The sequence below is a fragment of the Polypterus senegalus genome, chromosome 13 (assembly GCF_016835505.1).
Source record: "Polypterus senegalus isolate Bchr_013 chromosome 13, ASM1683550v1, whole genome shotgun sequence".
NCBI classification, from domain to species: domain Eukaryota; kingdom Metazoa; phylum Chordata; class Cladistia; order Polypteriformes; family Polypteridae; genus Polypterus; species Polypterus senegalus.
The window spans coordinates 78,278,177-78,303,317 of NC_053166.1; the positions used below are offsets into that span (position 1 = coordinate 78,278,177).

General features: G+C 39.9%; 1 protein-coding gene across 2 annotated transcripts in view; it reads left to right on the top strand.

Annotated features, from left to right (window-relative positions):
• The window catches only part of gripap1 (GRIP1 associated protein 1), a 199,338-nt gene that overhangs the window by 127,417 nt on the left and 46,780 nt on the right, over positions 1-25,141 (top strand). For both annotated transcript variants that reach the window (XM_039773970.1, XM_039773971.1), the window contains 2 exons: positions 5,375-5,491; positions 16,830-16,923. In XM_039773970.1, the coding sequence (XP_039629904.1) occupies positions 5,375-5,491; positions 16,830-16,923 (211 nt within the window). The remainder of the gene's footprint in view (positions 1-5,374; positions 5,492-16,829; positions 16,924-25,141) is intronic.

Here is a 25,141-nt window from a genome sequence, read left to right on the forward strand (position 1 = left end):
GAGTAAGAACGTGAATCATTATTGTGGATTAAATAAACATGCATTAAAAAAAGGTTTTGTAATATTTTCATGCTCAGTGTACATCATGATATTACAGTAATTTATACTTGCTAAAATAAAAACAAACTTTCAAAGTTAGTCAGTTTAAAATACAACTCGCAATAGTAGACTTCTTTGCAAATGGCTGTTTATCGGTGATAACTGGAAAATGCACTCAGCTGCAAACTGATCAAATATATACTTTTAGGTATAGGACTGTAGAATTACGATTTTTGAACACTCTTTTTAAATGAGTGGAATTATGCATAAAGCATAGTTGATGTTCTATGTAGAATAGCTTTTTATTATGTTACAGTGTTAGTGTAAAGACTGTCTTTTGTCCTGCTTTTTCACACATTTAGTTTTCTTGTGTAGAGTAATCAGTGAATTCTAAAATTATTAGAAATGGCTACAATATAGTCCTTTCATGAACACATTTCTTTTACAACATGCAAGTTAGAGATTTCTCCAAAAAGAACCTTGATTGAGTTTTCTGCACACCCCTTTGTATCTACTTTCAAAACCTTACGGTTTAGTAGCAGTAGTATAGATAGTACCTTGTAACTTCATCTCCTCTTTCAAAAACTAAACCTTTTTTGGAACTAGAGTTAGTGTTAGAAATGTAGCTTTTCAATGAATTTTTCTGATGATAAATTGAAACAAGGACCAATAATACACTTAATTTATGAGAATCATTGTCTAATCTAACATGGAATTGTGCATTGTACTGTTTATTTGTACGTTGCATTTTTCCCCTCAGTTGGGTTATCTGAAACTCCAGCATGCATTGGGACAGTTTGAGACCAAGTGTGAAGTGGCAGGGATAAGGATCAACACCTCCAAACCTGAGGCAGTGGTTCTCAGTAGGAAAGAGAGAGACTGAATTCTGTATGTGGGAGATGAGTTACTGCCTCAAGTGGAGGAGTTTAAGTACTTCGGGGACCTTAACACGAGTGAGGTAGAATGTGATGGTGAGATAGATAGACAGCAACCCAGGTGAGCAGAGAGCTGAGGAGATTTTGTACCAGCAAAGCAGTGGGTCCAGATGGAGTATCGCCACGACTGCTGAAGGCTTGTGTGCTGGAGCTTGGGGAGCCCTCTACAGCGCATCTTCAACCGCCACGCCCTCGACCCTTTGCAGTTCACATATCAGGAGAGGGTGGGAGCGGAGGATGCCATCATCTATATGCTACACCGATCCCTCTCCTACTTGGACAGAGGCAGTGGTGCTGTAAAAATTATGTTTCTGGACTTCTCTAGCACCTTCAACACAATCCAACCTCTGCTTCTTAGGAACAAGCTGATAGAGATGGGAGTTGATTCATACCTGGTGGCATGGATCGTGGACTATCTACAGACAGACCTCAGTATGTGTGTCTCGGGAACTGTAGGCCTGACATTGTGGTCAGCAGCACAGGAGCGCCACAGGGGACTGTACTTTCTCTGGTCCTGTTCAGCTTATATACTGTACATCGGACTTCCAATACAACTTGGAGTCCTGCCATGTGAAAAAGTTCGCTGATGACACTGTTATCGTGGGCTGCATCAGGAGTGGGCAGGAGGAGGAGCATAGGAACCTAATCAAAGACTTTGTTAAATGGTGCGAGTCAAACCACTTACACCTGAACACCAGCAAAACCAAGGAGCTGGTGGTGGATTTTAGGAGACCCAGCCCCTCCTGGACCCCGTGATTATCAGAGGCGACTGTGTGCAGAGGGTGCAGACCTATAAATATCTGGGAGTGCAGTTGGATGATAAATTGGACTGGACTGCCAATAATGATGCTCCGTGCAAGAGAGGACAGAGCCGGCTATACTTCCTTAAAAGACTGGCGTCCTTCAACTTCTGCAATAAGATGCTACAGATCTGTCAGACGGTTGTGGCAAGTGTCCTCTTCTATGCGGTGGTGTGCTGGGGAGGCAGCATAAAGAAGGATGCCTCATGCCTGGACAAGCTGGTGAGGAAGGCAGGCTCTATTGTAGGCACGGAGCAGGACAGTTTGACATCCGTGACAGAGTGACGGGCGATGAGCAGGCTCCTGTCAATCATGGAGCATCCACTGAACCGTATCATGTCCAGACAGAGGAGCAGCTTCAGCAACAGACTGCTGTCACTGTCCTTTTCCACTGACAGACTGAGGTGATCGTTCCTCCCTCACACTGTGTGACTCTTCAATTCCTCCCGGGGGTGTAAACATTAACATTATACAAAGTTATTGTCTTTTTTACCTGTATTTTTATCACTCTTTAATATTGTTTATTTTTATCAGTATGCTGCTGCTGGAGTATGTGAATTTCCCCTTGGGATTAATAAAGTATCTATCTATCTAGATAGGGGACAGTAAGCGCAGAGATTGTGGGTACAAGTGATCGAAGTGAGCTTCATCAGTAGGGTGGCTTGACTTTCCCTTACAGATAGAAGTACAGATATCCGGAAAAGGCTAAGAGCAGAGCCGCTGACCACCTGCATCGAGACAAGCCAACTTAAGTAGTGTCAGGCATCTGAAAAGGATGCCTCCCCGGCACCTTTCTGTGGAGGTTTTACGGGCACGACCATCTTATATCTCCCAGATGGTCTGCGAACGCCTCTGGTTCCCACAATATGAGCTGGCAAGTGTGGCTGAGGTAAGGGGCATTTGGGCTTCATTGCTAAGACTGTTGCTCCCACGATAAACAGTTGAAAAACAATGGATGATAAAAATTAGGATTATCCAAAATGTATCCCAGTTATGAGCACTGTTGTCAGGTGCCCGTTTCCTTGGGTCATACACCATATAGCCAAATGTTTGTGGATACCTAACCATAACTTTTATGAGCTTGTTGGACATCCAGTTCTAAAACCATGGACAATAAAGTGGATTTGTCCTCCATTTGCAGCTGTAACAGCCTTTACTCTTCTTGAAAGGCTTTGCACTAGATTTTGGCATGCGTCTGTGGGAATTTATGCGCATTCAGTCAAAAGTGCATTTGTGAGATCAGGTCCGGATGTTGGATTAGAAGATCTAGCTCACAATCATTGTCCCAGTTCATCCCAGAAGTGTTCAGTTGGATTGAGGTCAGAGTTCTCTGGAGTGGCCAAACTCATTAAACCATGCATTTATGGACATGGCTTTAGGCAAAAAAGAAGCACGTTCATGGTGGATCAGAGTTCCCAGACAGTTGTCATATAGCTGGAAGCACATAGTTGTCTAAAATGTCTTTGAATGCTGTTGCATAAACTGTACCCTTCACTAGAACCAAAAGGTTTAACCCAAGGCCAAAAAAACAGCCCCAGACCATTATCCTTCCTCCACCAAACTTTACAGTAGGCACTGTGAAGTCCAAAAAGCATCATTCTCCTGGCATCTGCGAAACCCAAATTTGTCCATCAGACTGTCCAATAGTGAGGCAGAAAGGAAGTAAACAAACATGAGGAGAGCCCCAGGTGGAGAGCGTATGGCCGACACTCGGGGCTGCTGAAGTCGATCATCTCGGGGAGCTGGAGTGTTCAAGAGTGAGAGCAACTCTCCACGGAAATCTGAGATGGCAGTGGGAGTCAGAGAGGCTCTGATTGGGAGCCTTTCTGCGAGCCATGGACAGTAAGGACCCGAGCCTGAGTCCTGGTGGGGATCCTTGCTATTGAGCCATGGAGTAGCAGGCACCCGGGCCTGCCGTTTTAAGAATGATGGCTGTACCTGACGGTTTGGCGTCTTCTCCTTCTGCAAGGTCCAGTCAGGGTAAAGGGAGAAGATGCTAGGAGAACAGAGTTGCACCAGAGCTCAAAGGTTGTTAAAAGGACAGCTTCCTGTATTGTTGTTTTTTTTTTACCTCTGTTTTAATGGATTTATTTATTTGATTGTTTTTAACCTCCACTGGACACTGTTTTTATTAATTATGTATTTGTTTATTGACTTTTGATGCACTGCACTGTTTTGTACACTTTGGTTTAGGATTTTTAATAAAAGCACTTTTCATTTTCATACCTACCCCTTGCTTTGTGTGTTGTGTCCTCATCCGCTAGCTCATTCCTCAGGTATGTTACAGATGGTAACAGGTTCAAGAGGTTCCCTGGAAGGACCCTATAGTGTGGGGCTAACCCGCACCATCACAAATACTTCTGATGATGTTGCTCCTAGAGGCAGTTTTTCTACCTCTGTTATGAGTGATGCAACATAGAATAGATGAGTTTTACATGCTTTTGCACTTCGGTACTCAGCAGCCCCACTCTGTCAGTTTGAGTGTCCTTGTTGCTCCTAAACATTTCCACATCATTATAGTAGCAATTGCAGTTGACTGAGGCAGATAAAGCAGGGCAGACTTGTGGCAAAGCTATCATCTTATAACAGTGCCACATTTAAATTTACTGCTCTCTTCAGTATTACCCATTCTACTACAAATGTTTGTCAATGGTAATTGCATAACGATGTGCTTGATTTTATGCACCTGTTACCAATGAGTTTGGCTGAATCACCTGAACTTAAGTTGTAGGGGTGTACACATACAATTGCCCATATAGTGTATAGTGTCACATCAGCCTAATCAGAATAAGATTTTCTGTTAATCATCAAAAACTATTTTTGGAATCACAAAAAATGCCATACCTGAATAACATCTATGTGTTGGGATGCGCTTAATGTTACTTTACATCATTAAGAACAGTTTGGTAAATTACACTACATTGCTGGCACATCAAAATATTAAATTTGAAGAATATTAACCTACCTAAATCATACAGTGGAAACAATGATTTTTTACATAAAATTTAAAAATAAAAATCACTTAAAGAACTGTACAAAGTTTGGAATTTGGTGAGCATTAATTAATGATGTTATTAATTAAGCATGCAGAGACTGTAATAACCTTTTGATTGACTCACAATCAATGAATGAGTAGCACCTACTAAGTCATCTGATTACTGTATTCTAAGATGAATAGAGACGTAATCCTAATAAGTGTTACCTATAATAGTTTTGTGATAGTTGATTAGTTTGTTGAGAGTGGCTGGTCATAGTCAAAGAAGTAAATGACAATTTTCTAAATTTTTATAAATTATGTTGCAGCAGTTTTTTTATGTTACCAATTATATGAAACATGAAATCTGTTGTTTAGACATGATGATGAAAATATATTTTGTGGAAACTATTTTACATCTTAGAAGCTGAATACTGAAGTCAACTTGTGTTCTGTAGGTTTACATTTACATTTAATAATCATGATATGTGTAATTATTCTTATTTTTATCTTATTGAGTGAAAGAATTGTATTGCCTTAATGAATTCAGTGTGAATGAGCCATACTTTTTATATGTTTTGACAGACACTGGAGACTTTTTATTGTTTTAAACTATTTTGTTTCAGTCTAACACCAGCAGCCCCCAGTCACAACGACCAGCAGATCTCTCTGATGATGAGATTAGTGAACTGTTCCAGCGTTTGGCTGAAGTCCAGCAGGAAAAATGGATGCTTGAAGAGAAGGTAAAGTCTGCTATCAGTTTTGTTGATTGCGCATACTAACATTTTGTTATTTTCTTTTTCTTATGTTTTGGCAGACTCAACCACACTTTAATTACTTTGTGTTCCACGGAGGTGAAGTTAAATTAAGTGTATTTACTTAAACAGATTCTTAATTTTCTTAACTCACATGCTACAGAAGTGGATAGATAACAACATACTATTGTGTAAAGTAAAACACCTACACACTGCATATAAGGTCCTTCTCTTGTTGTGAATCTGGCTGGCCCTGTTGCATTACACCTACAATTTCAAATTTTTAACACCGTCTATACGTTCATTGATTGCAAACAGGGAGCTGCTTTGTGATCTTTAAATGATTCTGTTGTGATTCTGTTACCAAACAGGAACCTCAAGCTATATAAAATGTCAATACTTTTAACATTAAAGACTTCATTATTAAATAAATTTAATGATACATATTTTAAAACTCAAAATCAGATCATAGTCCCCAATAATAATAATTAAAAAAAAGTAAAAGAACCAAAATAAATTAACAAAACTGGAAAGAAAATAATTAGTCAATAATCCACCATCCAAATGTTCAACATTATCAATTCCAAAAATAGTCATTAGAATTAGAATAGCCACTTACACCTTCTCTCTTTTTGATAAAAAGGTTGTGATTAGGATAATAAAAGCAGTCTTTTTTTTCAAGTTTACAAAAATCTTGTGGCAAATAAGTTTATGTGAAAAATTAAACAATTTTATAGATTAAAGAAAAAAAATTAGATTTGCCTTAGTTGTATGATAATTGTTTGAGTTGCAACTGTGTTTGTTAAAATTTAACACTAAAATTACCAATGCCTACGAAAAAATTCGTAAACCTGGCCCACCTTAAATCCTTTCGCACCTCTCCGTCAGCATCTTTTGTCTTGTAAATGTCGAACAAGACAAGCTGCAAGAAGCCTGCTATACCGTTCTCCCAGGTCCAATAGAATCATAGTTTCACTCTCTCTTGCGTTTTCTCGGCCCCGAGGTGGGCACCTAAGAGGTAGGTGTGTGCTAGCTCGCAGACCTCCCGCGGGTAGGTCCGAGGGACTAAGGAGGACATCCTGACCTTGCCTTCGTGTTCTGCTACTTGATACAACAGGTCATTTTTTAGGACAAAGTAGGGTCCCGTTGGTGGTGGGGTAGTTTCCAGAGTTTGTCCGTCTACGGAAACGATGGCATTCCTGGCGAACTTCGGGGAATCCTCATTTCACTGTTCTCTTTTAAATGAGGCCGGTGTAGAAAAGAACTGATAGTCTAGGCTCGTTAATGTATTTTGGTGGTGGACCTGGGGTAGAGTTAACTGCTCCTGACCCCCACCCAGGTTTAGTTCCGGGTTGAGGTAAGGTGCGGAAGCCTCCCACTCCCATCTGTCCACATCATCAATAGTCGCGGAGGAGCACAGCTTGGGTGTAGCTTCTGGGTGGCTTCTTGTCTGCCCATTATCAGACCCAACTTAGTTCTAGGAGTGGGTTCCGTGCAATCACTTTTATTTTCCAACCAGTCATATCCTAATATAGCCAAGAAGGGAGGCTCGGGCAGGACAGTGACAAGTAGCTGTTTAGAGTCACCCTTCTAGGTTATAAAGCACTTTGCGGATCTATACAGTCTGGTCTCCCCGTGCACACAGGTCACACTCGTTTTCTGGGCGACCCACTGTCGCATTAAAATATAGTAGTGAGCAACAATGGTGATATTGCTCCCGGAATCAAAAAATACCAACACCGAATGCCCATTCACCAACACCACTCCCGTGTTTGGGACAGCCAGGGGATTCGACAGAGAAAAGTACCTCTCTCCTTTGAGCCAAGTGTTGTCCATTGGCTTGGCATTTAGGGGACAGACTGTAAGAAAGTGTCCCAGCTCCCCACACTTGAAACCGCGTGGTGGGCTGGGAGCCTTCTCCTTTGTTTTTTCGACAGGTGGGTTCAGGGGAGCAACACGTCCCTATCAGGCCCTGTGGGCAGACTTTTCTGACCCCTCCTCAGGGTCGGTTCACCACCAGTTGGCACTTCAGGACCTCCAGAAGACCGTTCATGTCTTTATAAGTATGCCAGTGGACCTGCTGGGCAAGGTATTCCGTCATGGCGCTTACTAGACCCTCACAGGCCGCCCCAGAATTCAAATGCTTGGACCCTCGCTGGGCTCTCACAGTCAAACTTCCAGTGCCTGCCACTCCTTCGCCTGCTGGCCCGAGGTCACGGTGTAGCGTATATTTTTGGCCTTCAGGAGGTCATAGTTGGCAGCTTCCTCCTCGGTGAGGTCATAATAGGCCTGCTGCGCAACGCCCTTGAGGTACAGTGCTAGTATGGAGCCCCACTCCGCCCTCGACCATTGATTACAAGAGGCAGTCTTCTCGAATACCAGTAGGTATGATTCTATATTGTCCAACTCGGCGAGCAGGACAGTCAGAGGAGATGGAGGCTGTGTGGGCTTCTGCTGCTGCGAGCCGTGTTTTCGTCTCTGCCAGCTCCGCCTTGGTTGTCACGAGCTCCAGCTTCACCCCCTGGAGCTTGGTCATGATGGTGGTCAGGACAGCGTTCAGGTTTGTCATTCTGTCATTTTAGGACTTTAATCCTGCTGACTACGCAACTGTAAAAATAAACAGACAAGGAAGATCATAAAGTTTTGGGGACTCCGCCCCTTTATACTGTAAAGTTCTTCCTTTCAAAATATGGTTAAGTTTGGCAGTACAACACCAGACAATAAAGAAATGACAGCCGTAGTATTTGAGGTGGGGAAGGAAATTGACACACGATGCTGGGAAGGAACCACTGTGGTGGATGGGTATTGGTGACATCATCAGATGGGGACCAGAGGGAAGGAAGGAAGGAACCCAGAAGTGGCTGGCATCTTTGTTTATATTTTTCGGCGTGAACTCACGGCGGTGGATTTTTATCTTTCCTGAAGGAACAAAGAGAGAAAAGTTAGTACTCTGCTGTTGTCCCCTGACATGCAATTTTGCGCTACTTGTTGGGTCTTTCAACTGCTCCCTATGCACTTGTGCGTGACAATAGATTGTTGTAGACACGGAACACACATGAAATGTATGTATTTGCAATACCATTCTTATTATTTCCCCTGTAAAACTCCAGCACTTCACTCCAAGATAATCAAGGCTTGAACTGGGAGAACTTCTTACCGTTTTTGCGGCGGTGGGGGGAATGGTATAGCAGGCTGCTTGCTGATTGTCTTGATCAACACATTTACAAGAAAAAAGATGCTGACGGAAAGGTGCGAAGACATTTAAGGTGGGACGGGTTTACAAATTTTTTCATGGTCTTTGGTAATTCTAAGGGTGCACCATTTATATGGATACACCTTAATAAAATGGGAATGGTTGGTGATATTAACTTCCTGTTTGTGGCACATTAGTATATGTGAGGGGGAAAACTTTTCAAGATGAGTGGTGACCATGGTGGCCATTTTGAAGTCGGCCATTTTGGATCCAACTTTTGTTTTTTCAATAGGAAGAGGGTCATGTGACACATCAAACTTATTGGGAATTTCACAAGAAAAACAATGGTGTGCTTGGTTTTAACGTAACTTTATTCTTTCATGAGTTATGTACAAGTTTCTGACCACTTATAAAATGTGCTGCCCATTGTGTTGGATTGTCAATGCAACCCTCTTCTCCCACTCTTCACACACTGATAGCAACACCGCAGGAGAAATGCTAGCACAGGCTTCCAGTATCCATAGTTTCAGGTGCTGCACATCTCGTATCTTCACAGCATAGACAATTGCCTTCAGATGACCCCAAAGATAAAAGTCTAAATGGGGTCAGATCGGGAGACCTTGGGGGCCATTCAACTGGCCCACGACAACCAATCCACTTTCCAGGAAACTGTTCATCTAGGAATGCTAGGACCTGACACCCATTATGTGGTGGTGCACCATCTTGCTGGAAAAACTCGGGGAACATGCCAGCTTCAGTGCTTAAAGAGGGAAACACATCATCATGTAGCAATTTCACATATCCAGTGGCCTTGAGGTTTCCATTGATGAAGAATGGCCCCACTATCTTTGTACCCCATATACCACACCATACCATCATTTTTTTTGTTCCAACAGTCTTGGAGGGATCTATCCAATGTGGGTTAGTGTCAGACCAATAGCGGTGGTTTTGTTTGTTAACTTCACCATTCACATAAAAGTTTGCCTCATCACTGAACAAAATCTTCTGCGTAAACTGAGGGTCCTGTTCCAATTTTTGTTTTGCCAATTCTGCTCAGTGCGCCGATCTGGATCATCTTCGTTGAGATGCTGCAGTAGCTGGAGTTTGTAAGGGTGCCATTTGTGAGTAGCTAATATCTGCCGAAGGGATGTTTGACTAATGCCACTCTCCAGTGACATGCGGCGAGTGCTACGCTGTGGGCTCTTGCTGAATGAAGCTAGGACAACCACTGATGTTTCTTCATTAGTGACCGTTTTCATGCGTCCACATTTTGGCAAATCCAACACTGAACCAGTTTCACGAAACTTAGCAAGCAGTTTGCTAACTGTAGCATGGGAGATGGGTGGTCTCGTAGGGTGTCTTGCATTGAAATCGGCTGCAATGACCTGGTTACTGCATTCACCAGACATCAACACAATTTCTATCCGCTCCTCACGTGTTAACCTCTGCGACATGTCAATGGCTGTAAACAAAGAGAAACTTGTAAATAACTCATGAAAGAATAAAGTTACGTTAAAACCACACCATTGTTTTTCTTGTGAAATTCCCAATAAGTTTGATGTGTCGCATGACCCTCTTCCTATTGAAAAAACAAAAGTTGGATCCAAAATGGCCGACTTCAAAATAGCCACCATGGTCACCACCCATCTTGAAAAGTTTTCCCCCTCACATATACTAATGTGCCACAAACAGGAAGTTAATATCACCAACCATTCCCATTTTATTAAGGTGTATCCATATAAATGGCTTACCCTGTAGTGTTAACCAGCCACATTTCAGGTTACAGTAAACCCTCGTTTATCGTGGTTAATCCGTTCCAGACTGTACCGCGATAAATGAATTTCCATGAAGTAGGATTCTTTATTTATAAATCTAATATTTTCACAGTTAGAGCATAGAAAACCTCTTTACCTTCTAAATACGTTTTTAACATTATTAGAGCCCTCTAGACAGAAAGAAAGAACACCCTTTAGTCAAAAGTTTAAACTGTGCTCCATGACAAGACAGAGATGACAGTTCTTTCTCACAATTAAAAGAATGCAAACATATCTTCCTCTTCAAAGGAGTGCGCATCAGGAGCAGAGAATGTCAGAGAGAGAGAGAAAAGCAAACAATCAAAAATCAATAAGAGCTGTTGGGCTTTTAAGTATGCAAAGCACCTCGAAAAAGCGGCTGCAAGAAAAAGGGAGCAATGTGAAGGTAGTCTTTCTGCATTTTTGAGAGGAGCATCCGTATCCTCTAGGCAAACAGCCCCTCTGCTCACACCCTCTCCATCAGGAGCAGAGAATGTCAGAGAGAGTGAGAGAGACAGAGAAAAGCAAACAATCAAAAATCAATATGTGCTGCTAGAGCTTTTAAGTGTGCGAAGCACCGCACGGGGAGCATATCGTATATCATTGAGTTTTATTTAATACGTAATACGTGCTCTGATTGGGTAGCTTCTCAATCATCCGCCAATAGCGTCACTTGTATGAAATCAACTGGGCAAACAAACTGAGGAAGCATGTACCATAAATTAAAAGACCCATTGTCCGCAGAAATCCATGAACCAGCGAAAAATCCGTGATACTGTATATATTTAGATATGCTTACTTTTGAATCCGCGATGGAGTGAAGCCGTGAAAGTTGAAGCACGATATAGCGAGGGATCACTGTATGTATAAAAAAAATTTCTTTCATGTGATAATTAGAGAGAGATTAGTTTTAAAAGTGAATAAAATCAGATGTTCCCGTGGAATTTCTCTCCAGGTTTCTTTCTTCCTTAGAGCTAACATAACTGCAGTTAATAAGACTGAAGAAGAGGTGCTATTTTTGAAAGGAATGGATCAGGATAGGGAATAAATAGATTAGAATGTTTTATATACTACTACTATGACATCATGTAATACTATGAAACCCTGTTTTTTTCACTGTATACCCTTTATTATGTAAACTTTTAACAAAATGCCTGCAATCCCTCACTCTTACTACTCTTGTCAGGTACTGCAGTTCAGGATGTCCTCTCCACTTTTACATTTTAATCTCAATTAAATAGAGTAAAAGAACAGGCAAGAGAGAGTTACACTTTCAGTTAATTATGTATTTTTGATACTATTCACACATTATAAGGAGGTAGAATACAGTTATTTTTTGTAATGCTAGATTGCGTCATGGACTCTCTGTTGAGTTCCTGCTTCTGGTCTTATCTGTGTAGTGTTTGCTTATTCCCCCTTTGCTTGTGAGGTTCAATCAGTCATTTTCCAAAACCGCTATATCCTAACACAGGGTCATGGGGGGTCTGCTGGAGCCAATCCCAGCCAGCACAGGGTGCAAGGCAGGAGCAAATCCTGGACAGGGCGCCAGCCCACCGCAGAATACACACCAAGCATACACCAGGGACATGTTAGGATCGCCAATGCACCTAACGGTGCATGTCTTTGCACTGTGGGTGGAAACCAGAGCACCCGGAGCAAACCCACGCAGACACGGGGAGAACATGCAAACTCCATGCAGGGATGACCCAGGAAGCGAACGCAAGTCTGCGAGGCAGCAGTGCTACCACTGCATCAGCATGCTGCCCTGCTTGTGAGGTTTAAAAAAAGAAAGAAAGAAACTGTTTTTTTTTCCACTCAAATACTAAAAGTTGACCATGTGGATGTGTGTTTCAATGGGCTCTGTGATGGACTGTCATCTTCTCCAGGATTAATTCCTGCCTTGCACCTTATGGGCTGATCCCTCACAGCACAGCAGTGGATTATGCACACTTAAGACTGTTATGTGTTTGTGAACAATAACATTAAAATCCAGAGTTTATAGATTTGCATTTCAAAGCCTTGGGTTTCAGCCAGTGATCCATAATAACACCTTGGCAATGAAGACAGCATAATGGCAGGCATACTTGACAGAGCTTTAGCAAGAGACGCCTGTGCATTCATTGCTGTGTAGAATTCAGGGTTTGCCTCTGCCAGGGCTGCTGTCTTAGGTGTGACGGTGAAGATGAAGCTTTTTCTTTACCCTTTTATCTAGCACTTGTTCTATATTTATGGCTAGAACAGAGAGAAGCATTCCAATACACACTTCACTGTCTGGTCACAAACAAAATAAGAGGTAAAAAAAAAAAGGTATTTCAATTTAGCAGCTTCTCATCCTTCTCATGCTTTATCAAATGTCAGTATTAGCCCTTTATGTAAAAGAATTTAAGACAAATGCTGTGTTCACCATCTAAAATGAGACACACATGATTGTCATTAGTTCATTTAATGTTAAAAATGTATATATATATATATCTATATATATCTCTGTTTTAATGCAGGTAAGACAAAACTGTTGCGTATCATTAATAAATATTTTTTAGCTGATACAGCAACTTGCCACGTTATTGAAAGATAATTGAATTCTTTGTGCTTTTTCATAAACATTTACATCACGTTTGACTGGCTATCATCCCCATTGGGATTTAAGATCATCTTTAGAGAATTGCATACTGCGCAAATTAGAGAGATTAATAGACTTAAATAGTTATATTTTATTAACCTTTGAAATCTAAATAAATAAATTCAACAACATTAAAAAAGTGCACTTAGAAATAGTGATCAATGATGTATGACAACTGCTATTGAAAAACAATAAGCAAGGCCAGGTATTTAAATTATTAAATGTTCACATTAGTGGTCCTCATGACAGCCACATAAAGGATCAAAATCTGGTTCACCATCTTGCTATTAAGGCACACTAGAAATGCCTAGGGGATGTATTTGTTAATTGTATTAACCGTTGAATGAATTAGTAGGGGCAAATCTTTGGTGGTGTTTATAGTACGTGGCCAGGTTGACTTATCAGGGCTGTTGCTGCTGGCACACAAGCAAAAATAGGAAAAATGTAGCTTTGATGATTGTAGTTAAGGTTTCATTTAATAATTAAGGATTTATACATTTACTGTATGAACAATGCAGCAATTGCTTTCAGATGCTGGACTCTATTCACTGCATTCAGTAGCATCTCTGCTATTGACCACTTCTTATTGTTGACTCTGCCTTGATTGTAATTGGGCAGAACAGCCTAAATTCCTGTGAAATTAAGTCGTATTATTACATGGAGACAATTAATACATTGTATCATCCATCCAGCCAACAAACTTGAATGACACGCCATCAGAACAGCTGGCTACTTCCATTGCTTGCAATGGGTAATTTGACCATACACAACCATTTTGCGTACCCTTATATTAACATTTGTGATAAGCACGTCTACTGCAATGTCCAGCCGTTTGCCCAGAATTCCTAGTTGACAGTAGCATTCTTTCTGGACAGACTTTTATCCGGACCTTTCAATAATAGAATATATGGATCATTTATTGGATCCCAGCTACAGTCCACTTTGTACCGGTCTGGTGCTGCTCAGATTCACACCATCGATAGGATGGTTATTTATTTATTTTTATGGTAGGGATTCCCAGAACGCACCCAGCCTTGGCCTGACCCACACACACTCACAGACAGAGACATGAATCAAGCTAATGTGTGAAATATATTGTGTTAAAATCAATTAACAACCACAAAAATCAGACAGCCCTCCCCTTCGGTGATACAACAACAACATTTATTTATATAGCTCATTTTCATACAAATGATGTAGCTCCAAAGTGCTTTGCAGGATGAAGAAAGAGAAAAAAGACAAAATATATAAGAAAAAAAAATTAGGCAACACTAATTAACATAGAATAAAAGTAAGGTCCGATGGCCAGGGAGGACAGAAAAAACAAAAACTTCAGACACCCAGCCCTCTCTAGGCATTCTACCTAACATAAATTACCTCAATCAGTCCTCATTGTATTCAGGGTTCACATGGAAGAACTTGATGATGGTCATGTAGACTTCTGGCTTTTAATCTATCAATGTAGGAAAATCACAGTGCTTTGATTAGGTGGTGGTGACACCGATTGCCACCACAGAAAAACGGAAAAAGAACAGCAGAGAAAGTTGGGGTTAGTACAGATTTCGAAACCACCTTAAATGATAATTAAGTATACAGAGCATCAGGATTAAACTAAAATGAAGCTTTGAGAAAGCCATGTTAAAATATATTTTTAGCAGTTTTTTTTTAAGTGCATCACTGTATTAGCTTGGCGAATTCCTATTGGCAAGCTATTCCAGATTTTAGGTGCATAACAGCAGAAGGCTGCCTCACCACTTTTAAGTTTAGCTCTTGGAATAATAAGTAGACACTCATTTGAAGATCTAAGGTTACAATTTGTAGTGTAATGTGAAAGACATTCTGAAATATATGATGGAGAGAGATTATTTAAGGCTTTGTAAACCATAAGCAGTATTTTAAAGTCCATTCTAAATGATACAGGTAACCAATGTAGTGACATAAAAACTGGGGAGGTGTTCTTGGATTTTCTTTTCCTAGTTAAGATTCTGGCAGCTGCATTCTGCACTAGTTGTAATTGATTTATGTGTTTTTTTGGGTAGTCCTGAGAGGAGTGCATTACAGTTATCTAGCCGACTGAAAACAAAAGTGTGAAGTGATTTCTCAGATACAAATATTAACACAACAATCAACCACAATAATAAACACTCCCGACAATGTCTTTTATCACAGTTCCAATGCGCAAGAAACGGATGAAATGGTATGGAGTAAAGATGACAGTTTCGTTCCTGGGAACAGATTTGGTAATAAATTAATTAAATAGTCCTTCCATTATTCCTGAGTGGTGAGGGGTGAGATTTGCGGGAGTGCTCCCTCTGAAGACTCACGACGACTAATCCACCACTATTCACATGACAGGCAGGTACGAAACAGTCCATTCATCATTGCTAGAAACAATCCAAGGTACAAATGACTTCACAGTGGTTATTTTGGATGGGACACATGGGCTATACAGAAACACAGATCTCCTCTTGCTGCTTCACCAGCCTCTTCACGTTTCCCACTTGCCTTTCTTGCCCCCAGCCGCCCCTGTGCCCATAGCAGACATCCAATGAGGGCAATCCTCTTTGGGGTTGCTGGGAAATGGACAACTGCTACAACTTTATATGCTATGCAGATCATTGCCCAATAAGAGAAGAGTTTGATTTACTGTACCATCAACCAGGAATGTTTTACCCGATACTAGCATTTCAATATCTTTTACTTTGTTTTTGGTTTTTGGTCTTACTCAGTAGACCAAAGTTTCGAGTTTTAACTGTGTATTTAGAAGAGTATAACACAGCAAAGTTTGCCACAAGTACAAAACTAAACACTCATTAATGGTCTGAAATGGAAGTGGCTAAAATGTCACACTTTTGTGAAACAAAACAAAGGACTAAAAGGGTTATTTTGTATTTTTGTATATATGTTGCCAAAATTGCATTTTTAATTGGTATAAAACCCAGGCAGGTTTTACATTCTTGGACCCTGCATTACCCTGCATTGATAGTCTTAAAGTGAGAAAACTTAGACTTATGGACAAGACATAACATTCAGTTGTGTTTTGGGGAGTTTTGACTGTTGTGGAAAGTAATCTGTATTCCTGTTTTGAAGTTGTTTTAAATACCGCGTGCATGTTCACTCAGCAAAACAACTTAGAGAAACCATACTTAGGGAATGTCATTTTCTATTGTTTACTAGTAACTTTTTTTTTGCATTTATTTACATTTACTAAGATCTTTTAACATAACTGGTGCAACTTAAAGCAACAGAGGACCTAAGTTGGCATTGCAGAGATTTTTGCAAGCCACTGAGTTTATGGCATGTACCCAGCCATGTGTAAGACTGCTAGCATTTAATTAATTTGTAATGAGGATTTATTTTGCCGTCAAGAGAGACTATCAGATGTGTAAAAGAGGAAAAATTGGTAATTTAAGTGAAGGAGGTTTGAAAATATGTTCCAGTTAGTGATTGAGATTGCACAGAATGGTTCTCTGTTGTTACATCTGGACAGTCAAACAGGTATGGTGTCAATAGATTCCTTGCTTTTTTTGTAGACACACACAAAAAGGCAATGACCTTGCTATTTTAGACTCTTTATTGTATAGGTTAGTAACTGGCAAATATGTAATGTAATCACATTATGGACTCTATTGTCTTAAGGAACTGTAAACATCATAATTATGCAGTTTATCTTTCAAATATGTACATTTCTTTGACTAATGATCTGCCTTTTTATTACAGGTAAAACACTTAGAAGTAAGCTGTTCCTCAATGGCTGAAGATATCTGCAAGAAGAGTGCAATCATTGAAACTTATGTAATGGAAAGCAGAATAGGTACAGTATGTCTTACTGGTTCATTGTGTTACCTAATTAGTAATCTGCAATATATACAGGCCAGTATTTATAATCCTGAAGAGTTGTAGCATGTATCAATGTGATCTTCTACTTAATGTAACTGCAAAAACAAAAGAATAGTAAATATAAAATTTACAATAAATAGTGATGTAAATATTTACATCTATCTATATAAATATATAATGCAAAGTTAATTGATCGACTGACTCACTTGCTTACTCAGTCAATAACACTTTATCCTTTTAGTTAAATATACATCTAGGACAGCATTGAACGGCCAAAAAGTGACATTGCACTATATCGGGGTCAGCAACCTTTCAGCGAAGTCGTGCCGAACCTATATTACAATGTTATTCTGTGTGCCGTCTTAATTCTACCAGTTTTATTATATGTAGTATCAAAATTGGTCCGGTTATAATGGGCTTCAAAAATATATATTATTATGTACTTTTGAGGCCCATTATAACCGGATCTTATATTATTGGTCATTCAATATTTTAAAATACATAGGATCATATGTGAAAAGAATGTTTTGTCAAAATTTTTTATAACTATAGTTGGTGGCTTTGTTTTTGGTTCCAATTATTTAACTAAAATAAGTAGTTTGTTTCTTAAAGCCAGAAACAGCCCTTTTTATAGCTTCAGTTTTCTCATCAGAGTTTTTAAATGCGGACTGATGTTTAGTTTGATAATGTTTTTTTACACTTGACGTACGACACATGATACTTTCACAGCATAACTCACACATTTTAACGTACCATGGCCCACACTGAACACATGGTCTCCCTTTACATGTGAATCACTTGTGCAAAATGTAGGTGGGGATGCGGAGAGCAAACACATGCGCTATATTTATAATAACAAGAGGTTTGTTTTAATGTACCACATCCTGCACTGAACACATGGCTTCTGTTTACATGTGAGTCGCATACGCAAATCGTAGGTGGGGACGCAGAACAAGAACACATGCGCTGTGCTTAACATATTTTTTACTATACAGTACTTCAATTCAATCAGAGCAGCATCGAAAATCGTTCCGCATGACACTCTTTAATGGTAAAACCCACCCACAGTAGAAAAGCTCAGTATTCAAAAATCTCAAAAATTGCTTTCACTGTTTTAGTTGGAAACTGGTCACTTGTAGAAAAAAAAGAAAATTAGCCAGCACATGCTTTTTTTATTTGTCAGAAATGTTCTTAGGCAGCACTCCCTTTTTTCTCTTCAGCTGTCACTGCGAGGAGAAATGGAGCATGCAGTTAATGTAAATTAACTCCACACTCTGAACAGATATACTGTGCAAACTGTAGCTGTAATTACACCAAGATAAAGGGCTGCTGGTAAGTGAAGGAGAGCATATGCCCTGAGCAGAAAAAAGAGACAAGGTGGCGAGCTGCATGAAAAATGAGATGTAAAGTGAATGAAAGTTAGGTGAAGCTCCAAAAAGACGTGGTCTACAAGTGTCATCCTTAGGTATTCTGTATTCTGGCAGCTTCTTCTTGCTCCTAATGACCCAGTACACGTCTTTAGTGAAAACAGCCGTGTCAGATGGGGTTGTATGGTTTGATTCTGAACGTGACTGAGAGAATGAAAAGTGAATTAAAAAAAAGCTAACCTTTACAAGGATCATAAATTGCACCAGCTGTTACAGACTGAAATCAAAGGTATGCTTTTATTCTAAAATAGTAAGACTAGGAGCAGTTTACTTCTCAAAACGGAGTGCTGCAGGATCAAACTCGCGACCTTTTGATTCCAAGGCGAAAACTGATTCCATTGCACCATGGAGGCAGTTATAAAAAACTGCTGTCAATGTCGCATGTTAAAGCGGCTTTTTGTTTCTGCAGTTATATTTTTGAATAAAAGCGCAATTGTTGTGTTATATTTGAACCTTTTATGAAAATGTTTCTTTGCTATTTGGACTTCAGGCTTCATACATTATATAGTTTATGCCTACATTTTGTCATCTACTACTAGAATATAAAAAATGTTTCTGTTTTAACAATGTGTTGACACAGATTACTGTAGAAACGGAACAGACATGAAATGCGTGTGTTCCAAATAACAATCTATTATTTACACTCTAAAACTCCACTTCACTCCCAGATACTCAATCAAGGCATGAGCTGGGAGAAGTTTGTGCACGTTCTAAATTGGTGGGGGGATGGAATAGCCGGCTGCTACTAGCTTCTCTTTATCAGCACATTTAGAAGACAAAGGGCGCTGGCGGAGAGGTGTGAAGGGATTTAAGAAGCGATTTAAGGTGGGATCGAATTACGAGTTTTTTCGTAGGCTCTGGTAATTCTAGTGTTAAACAGGATTGGATTGTCAGTCTCACTTATTTACAGTGCATATACTTCAAAGTATAGGACAGTGTGGGCCCTTGTTGGTATATTACATTTAATATTGCAGGGAACTAATGTGTCCCCTTCAAGGTCAGACAGCGATGTGCAACTGTGATCCAGTTTGCAAAGTGCAAACAGGCAGGTACCAGTACAGTGTACCAGCCCACTTTAAGCCCTGGGTAAAACACAAGCTGCAATATGCCATGGTTAATTTAAATGCTTAGACAGCATTTGGGGTACCCTATGGACAGAATATAGAGATGTCGATATTGAAATTGTGAATTTATTCTATTCATTGTAATCTATAAATGTCAATGCTATGTGTAATAAGTTAAAAGAAACCATAATTTTGTGTGCAATTTGCTTTTGATCTAAATCCCTTCAAAACGTCCGTACTAACAGTACAAGATTAAAGATCTAAGGGCTCATTTATACTTCACACTCAGGACGCATACGCGCCCACATCATGGCTGCCACGCGTTCCCAGCGTTCATTTCACGCGTCCTCTGAGCAGTTATTAGAAATTTGCGCTATGTGTGCGCGAGTTGCAGTACCAGAAAAAAGTTGGGGGGCGCAGTGTGCTAAAAGTCGGAATGTGACGTCAGTGTCTCTGTTTACTATCTACATGTGACAGAAAGCCTCTATGCAGATCCTACGGGATCAATGCTTCGATGTGGTGAAGCAAAATGCCGACATACAGATGCATTCGTGGTGCTTTTATATTCAAGCGTCGCATATTCCCGATCGTAATGACATGATACATTTTAAAAGTCTCACATACCATCTTTTGTGCCGTCTTTTTTTTTATTTTTTTTTATTTTTTTTGCAACTTAACAACAGCAACATAATGTATAGCACTGTATTTGAGCCACTGAGAAAAAAATAAAGGACACGGTGAAAACGTGTATTTTGTGATTTAAAGTGGAAATTTCGGCTTTAATCTTGAAACGTCCACTTTAGCCTTGTAGTTTACTTTATCATTAAAGCAGACCATCGTAAACGTCATCCCAGCTTTTAATCGCTACGAGCTTCTTGGACCTGACAGCAAGCGACAAGCAGCAATAGATCACCACACAGAACACATGACATGTATGATATTCCAACTCTCTGCACATTTAGAATCTTTAGATTTGTACTTGATTCCTGCTTATATTCCACACTGTGTTCCGGTTTTCTTCCAAAGATATGCACATTTGGGGATTTGGTGCCACTAAAATGACACTAGTGTATGCGAGTGTTTGTATTCACCTTGCGATGAGCTGAGGCCTCGTCCAGGGATTGTTTCTCACTCGTGCTCAATGCTTGCTGGAATGGACACATCCCTGGATTGATGAATTTAATGAATAAACATAATTTTCAGAGATATTGCGGTAAAGTGTCATCAGAATTTAATGAGTGTTCCAGGCAATTCACAACACAGAGAAGCTGAACGTGTTCTCACCTTGATAATATCTCGTACTGCCACCTGGTGGATTCCTCCAGATTTACGTAAAGTATGCGCGCAAGTAAAAACATTACAACGCTTGCGTAACAGGAGAGTCCGCTGCAGCATGCGTCGCGTGAAGTATAACTCCGGCCTAAGAGTTACATTAAAATCTGATTGAATCTACCATTTTTTACAGGATATGCTACTAATTTCCTGTTATAATTCAAACAAATACAGTTTGATCAAAAATGGTCTTTTGCAGTGATCATCAACAAAACCCAAAGTCAGTCATTAGGAAAAGTAAGAAGTGGTCTACAGCAGGAATGTTTAACTTATGTGTATATTGTACTAGCAGAATACCCGCGCTTCGCAGCGGAGAAGTAGTGTGTTAAAGAAGGTACGAAAAGAAAAGGAAAAATTTGAAAAACAACGTAACTTGATTGTTAATGTAATTGTTTTGTCATTGATATGAGTGTTGTTCTCATATCTATCTATCTATCTATCTATCTATCTATCTATCTATCTATCTATCTATCTATCTATCTATCTATATATATCTATATATATATATATATATATATTGTTTTCATATCTATATATATATATATATATATATATATATATATATATATATATATATATATCAGCAGCAGCGAGAAGTAGTGTGTTAAAGAAGGAAAGAGAAAGAAAAGGAAACATTTTGAAAATAACGTAACATGATTGTCAATGTAATTGTTTTGTCACTGTTATGAGTGTAAGCTGTGAGATATATATATATATATATATATATATATATATATATATATATATATATATATATATATATATATATATATATATATATATATATATATATATACCAGCAGCTTCACAGCGATGTCATGTGTTAAAGAAGTTATGAAAAGAAAAGGAAACATTTTAAAAATAATGTAACATGATTGTCAAAGTAATTGTTTTGTGTATAATGTAGATAGGGGTGTGTGTGTGTGTTTATATATATATATATATATATATATATACACATACATACATATATATACACATACATATACTTGTGTGTATGTTTGTATGTGTCTATATGTGTGTGTATAGCTTTGGTCACTGAGTGCAAGGGAAAAATAATAAAATATAGTCTAAACAGTAAAACATTAACGTTTTAAAAGTACAGGTACATTGAGCACTACTGGAGTGGTTTCAGGTAAACTACATTTTAAAGACTGTGTAACACAACAGGTAAGTAACTAACAGCAGCTAAAATGTATATGGATCATCTCTCGGTAGTTGATCCCTTTTGAAAGCGCTACACGACGGCTGTGGTATAGAAATTACATTTTCTATGTGAGCGTTCAAATTTGTGCCTGTGGTAATGTGCCTTACCGGCATTTAAAGAAAATTAGTTTTGTGTCCTCTGCAGTGTTAAGAGAAAGGCTTTGGTTTGGGATAAAAGGAAAAAGGTGTAAAGAAAGGAAAGTTGCCTTTTTCTTTTATATAGTATAGAGAGATGTGTTCGCTGGCGTTATGATGCTTGTGTAGACTGGTGAGGCGTCCCGCCATTAATCGGCTGTGATGGCACTGTCAGTCCTCCACTCGTGTGCGTGTTTTCATAATCCGAGATGAGGACCTCATAATCATATCGTGCAAAAGAAAGTGTGAATCGCCTTAATATTATTTTTCCGTGGTGTAGAAAAGGGGTCCCGTGTTTGCACTTGTCTGGGCTATAGCGCAGGGGGAGGATGAAAAAAATGAAAAGTGCTCACTTTGACTTAAGGCAGAAGCGCAGTCAGCGTCTCAAAGGCGGCACAGCTATGCGCGCGCTGGCTGCTCGACTTTTGCTGGGCAGGAGACCACAGTTTTTGCAGACACGTTCATGATATCAAAAGTCTCAGCGCTCTTTGGAGGTAATTCATATATTATATATATAGCAAAATCCCGCGTCGCAGCGGAGAAGTAGTGTGTTAAAGAAGTAATGAAAAGAAAAGGAAACATTTTAATAATAGCGTAACATGATTGACATTGTCATGAGTGTTGCTGTCATATATATGCCTGCCTAAATAAGTCACCCTCGCTTTGCTCTTACTTTATTTACCGTTCATTTAATCATGGCTAGTGGCGGAAAAATTATAAAATGGAAGGAGGATGGCTTTACCAAAACAATTATTGATGGCGAATCGATTATTCATAAAGCTTGAATTGGTGATCTGTTTTTCTGTGTTAACCTCATATTTTTCATACTTCTCAAACTAAGGTGGTGCGAGGGTAAAATGAATCGGGATGCGCTGATCAATGTAATCGGTGTACCAGGAAATCATGCATTGACAAAAGCTCCCCTTTGCTTGTAATGCAAAGTGTGATTAAATGCATTATTTTTAGCGTTATGGAGCACATGCATGAAGCTTCTCAGCTGTGCTTGTGCTAAGAAAAGGAAAGATTTTAAAAATAGCGTAACACGATTGCCAATGTGACCTTTTGTAAGTAGTGCCTGGAGGATTCAGTGTGGAGAAACTCTATAGAGACAGCGTGTGTATTAACTTGTGGATTTTTCTGTGAGTATTTGGTGGCAGTCTGACAAGTCACTTCTGAAGGCGGCATTAGCCGGAGCTCAGCTCAGACCGAAATTAGATGAATGGGAGGGGAGATGATGACGTGACTCCCCCCGCCTTAACTGTCAATCCCCCACAAACACAGTCTCTCGGAATTTGCATAAGCACACCCCTTCACCTACAATTTTAACTTAGTTATAAAGTGATCAAAACTCGTTTATATCCTCGTCCTCTCATTAAACTTGTATCCCGCATTACCTGTGGGCATGTGAACGCCAGCGTAGCCTGTCTATGAACTTAATTTAAAGTTTAGGTTTACACCTTGCTTTCTTTCGAGGCAGCAACACTCATGAATATGGTAGTATATGTCACTTTCGCTCGCTTCTTATTGTTTTTCGCTGCCTTCTCAATTATATAATGCATGTTTTCTTAAGCGCTTTTTGGAGGTCTTCCTGGTTTTCTACGCACTGCGTTGACAATCAGTTCACGTGATTACGTGGGAGGCGTGATGATGTCACACGAAACTCCGCCCTTCCAGCTCAACTCCATTACAGTTAATGGAAAAATACCTTCCAGTTATGACCATTAGGTAGAATTTCGAAATGAAACCTGCCCAACTTTTGTAAGTAAGCTGTAAGGAATGAGCCTGCCAAATTTCAGCCTTCTACCTACACGGGAAGTTGGAGAATTAGTGATGAGTGAGGGAGGGAGGGAGGGCTTTGCCTTTTATTAGTATAGATGTAGAAGAGTAGCAGGCTCCAGTGAACTAATAATAAAGTGTAAGGGAACAACAAATCTGGTATTCAGAAAAGTACTCTGTTGCTTACATAGTACATTTCAAATTTTCCACATTTTGTTATGTTACAGCCTTATTCCAAAATGGATTAAATAAATTTCTTTCCTCAGAATTCTACACAAAACACCCCATAATGACAACGTGAAAAAAGAGAAATCACATGTACATAAGTATAAGTTATCCTAAGAACTACATTAGTCTTCTTTGCAATTACTATTTATGTCTGTTTATAGTACCGTATTCATGTTATGCTCTGCTTATGCCATCTTTGTAGTTTGTATAAAATACTGAGACAGAAAAGAGCTGCGTACAAAATTAATAGCTACTCCTTTTCTTTATTACAACTTGTAGTTTTACTGAAACAGACTGTACTTGTTGGGATTACTTCTCTCTCTCTCTCTCTCTCCCGTTCCCATTAACATTAGCCTGGATACCACAACCCTGGCTAGGTAATTCCTTAATTCTGTGACAGTAGTAAAGCAAGCCATTTCTGCTGAATCAGTGCTATCACTGTCTATTGCTACCTGCTTGGCCTTGAAGATTTGTACTTTACATTTTCATGTTCTTTGAATAAAATGGCTTATACAAAAGCAGGTTACAGGTAGTCCCTGAGTTACGGACCTCCGACTTACGAACGGGGCTGTAGCTGCTTCTTCATCTGTCTGGGGGACGCGGCGCAGGCTCCTCAGTAACTGCCGCTCCGTCATCTTCGGCCTGGGGATGCTGCAAGCGGTGGCTGGACAGAGGCGATTTCGCTGCTCATGCTGTGTAGTGTCCCTCGGGCAGCTCCAGTTAATGAATGGGACAGTGGAGGCCACACCCCATTCATTCTCAGTGAGCGACTGGGTGCATGGCAAGAGGTGACCCCGGGGTCCATAGTCACCGGGGCCACAGCTACTGCTCGTGTGCAGTACAGAGGCTTGATGGGGCATTTCACTGCCCACTCGCCACACAGCCTTGCAGTGTCCCTTGAACGGCTTCCCCGTTCGTTCTCGGTGGGCGGCTGGTGATGCTGCAAGCAGTGACCCAGTTGTGACTGAACAGAGGCCATTGAAGGTAAACGGGGTGGCGGGGGGCAGCATTGTAGTGTGCCTTG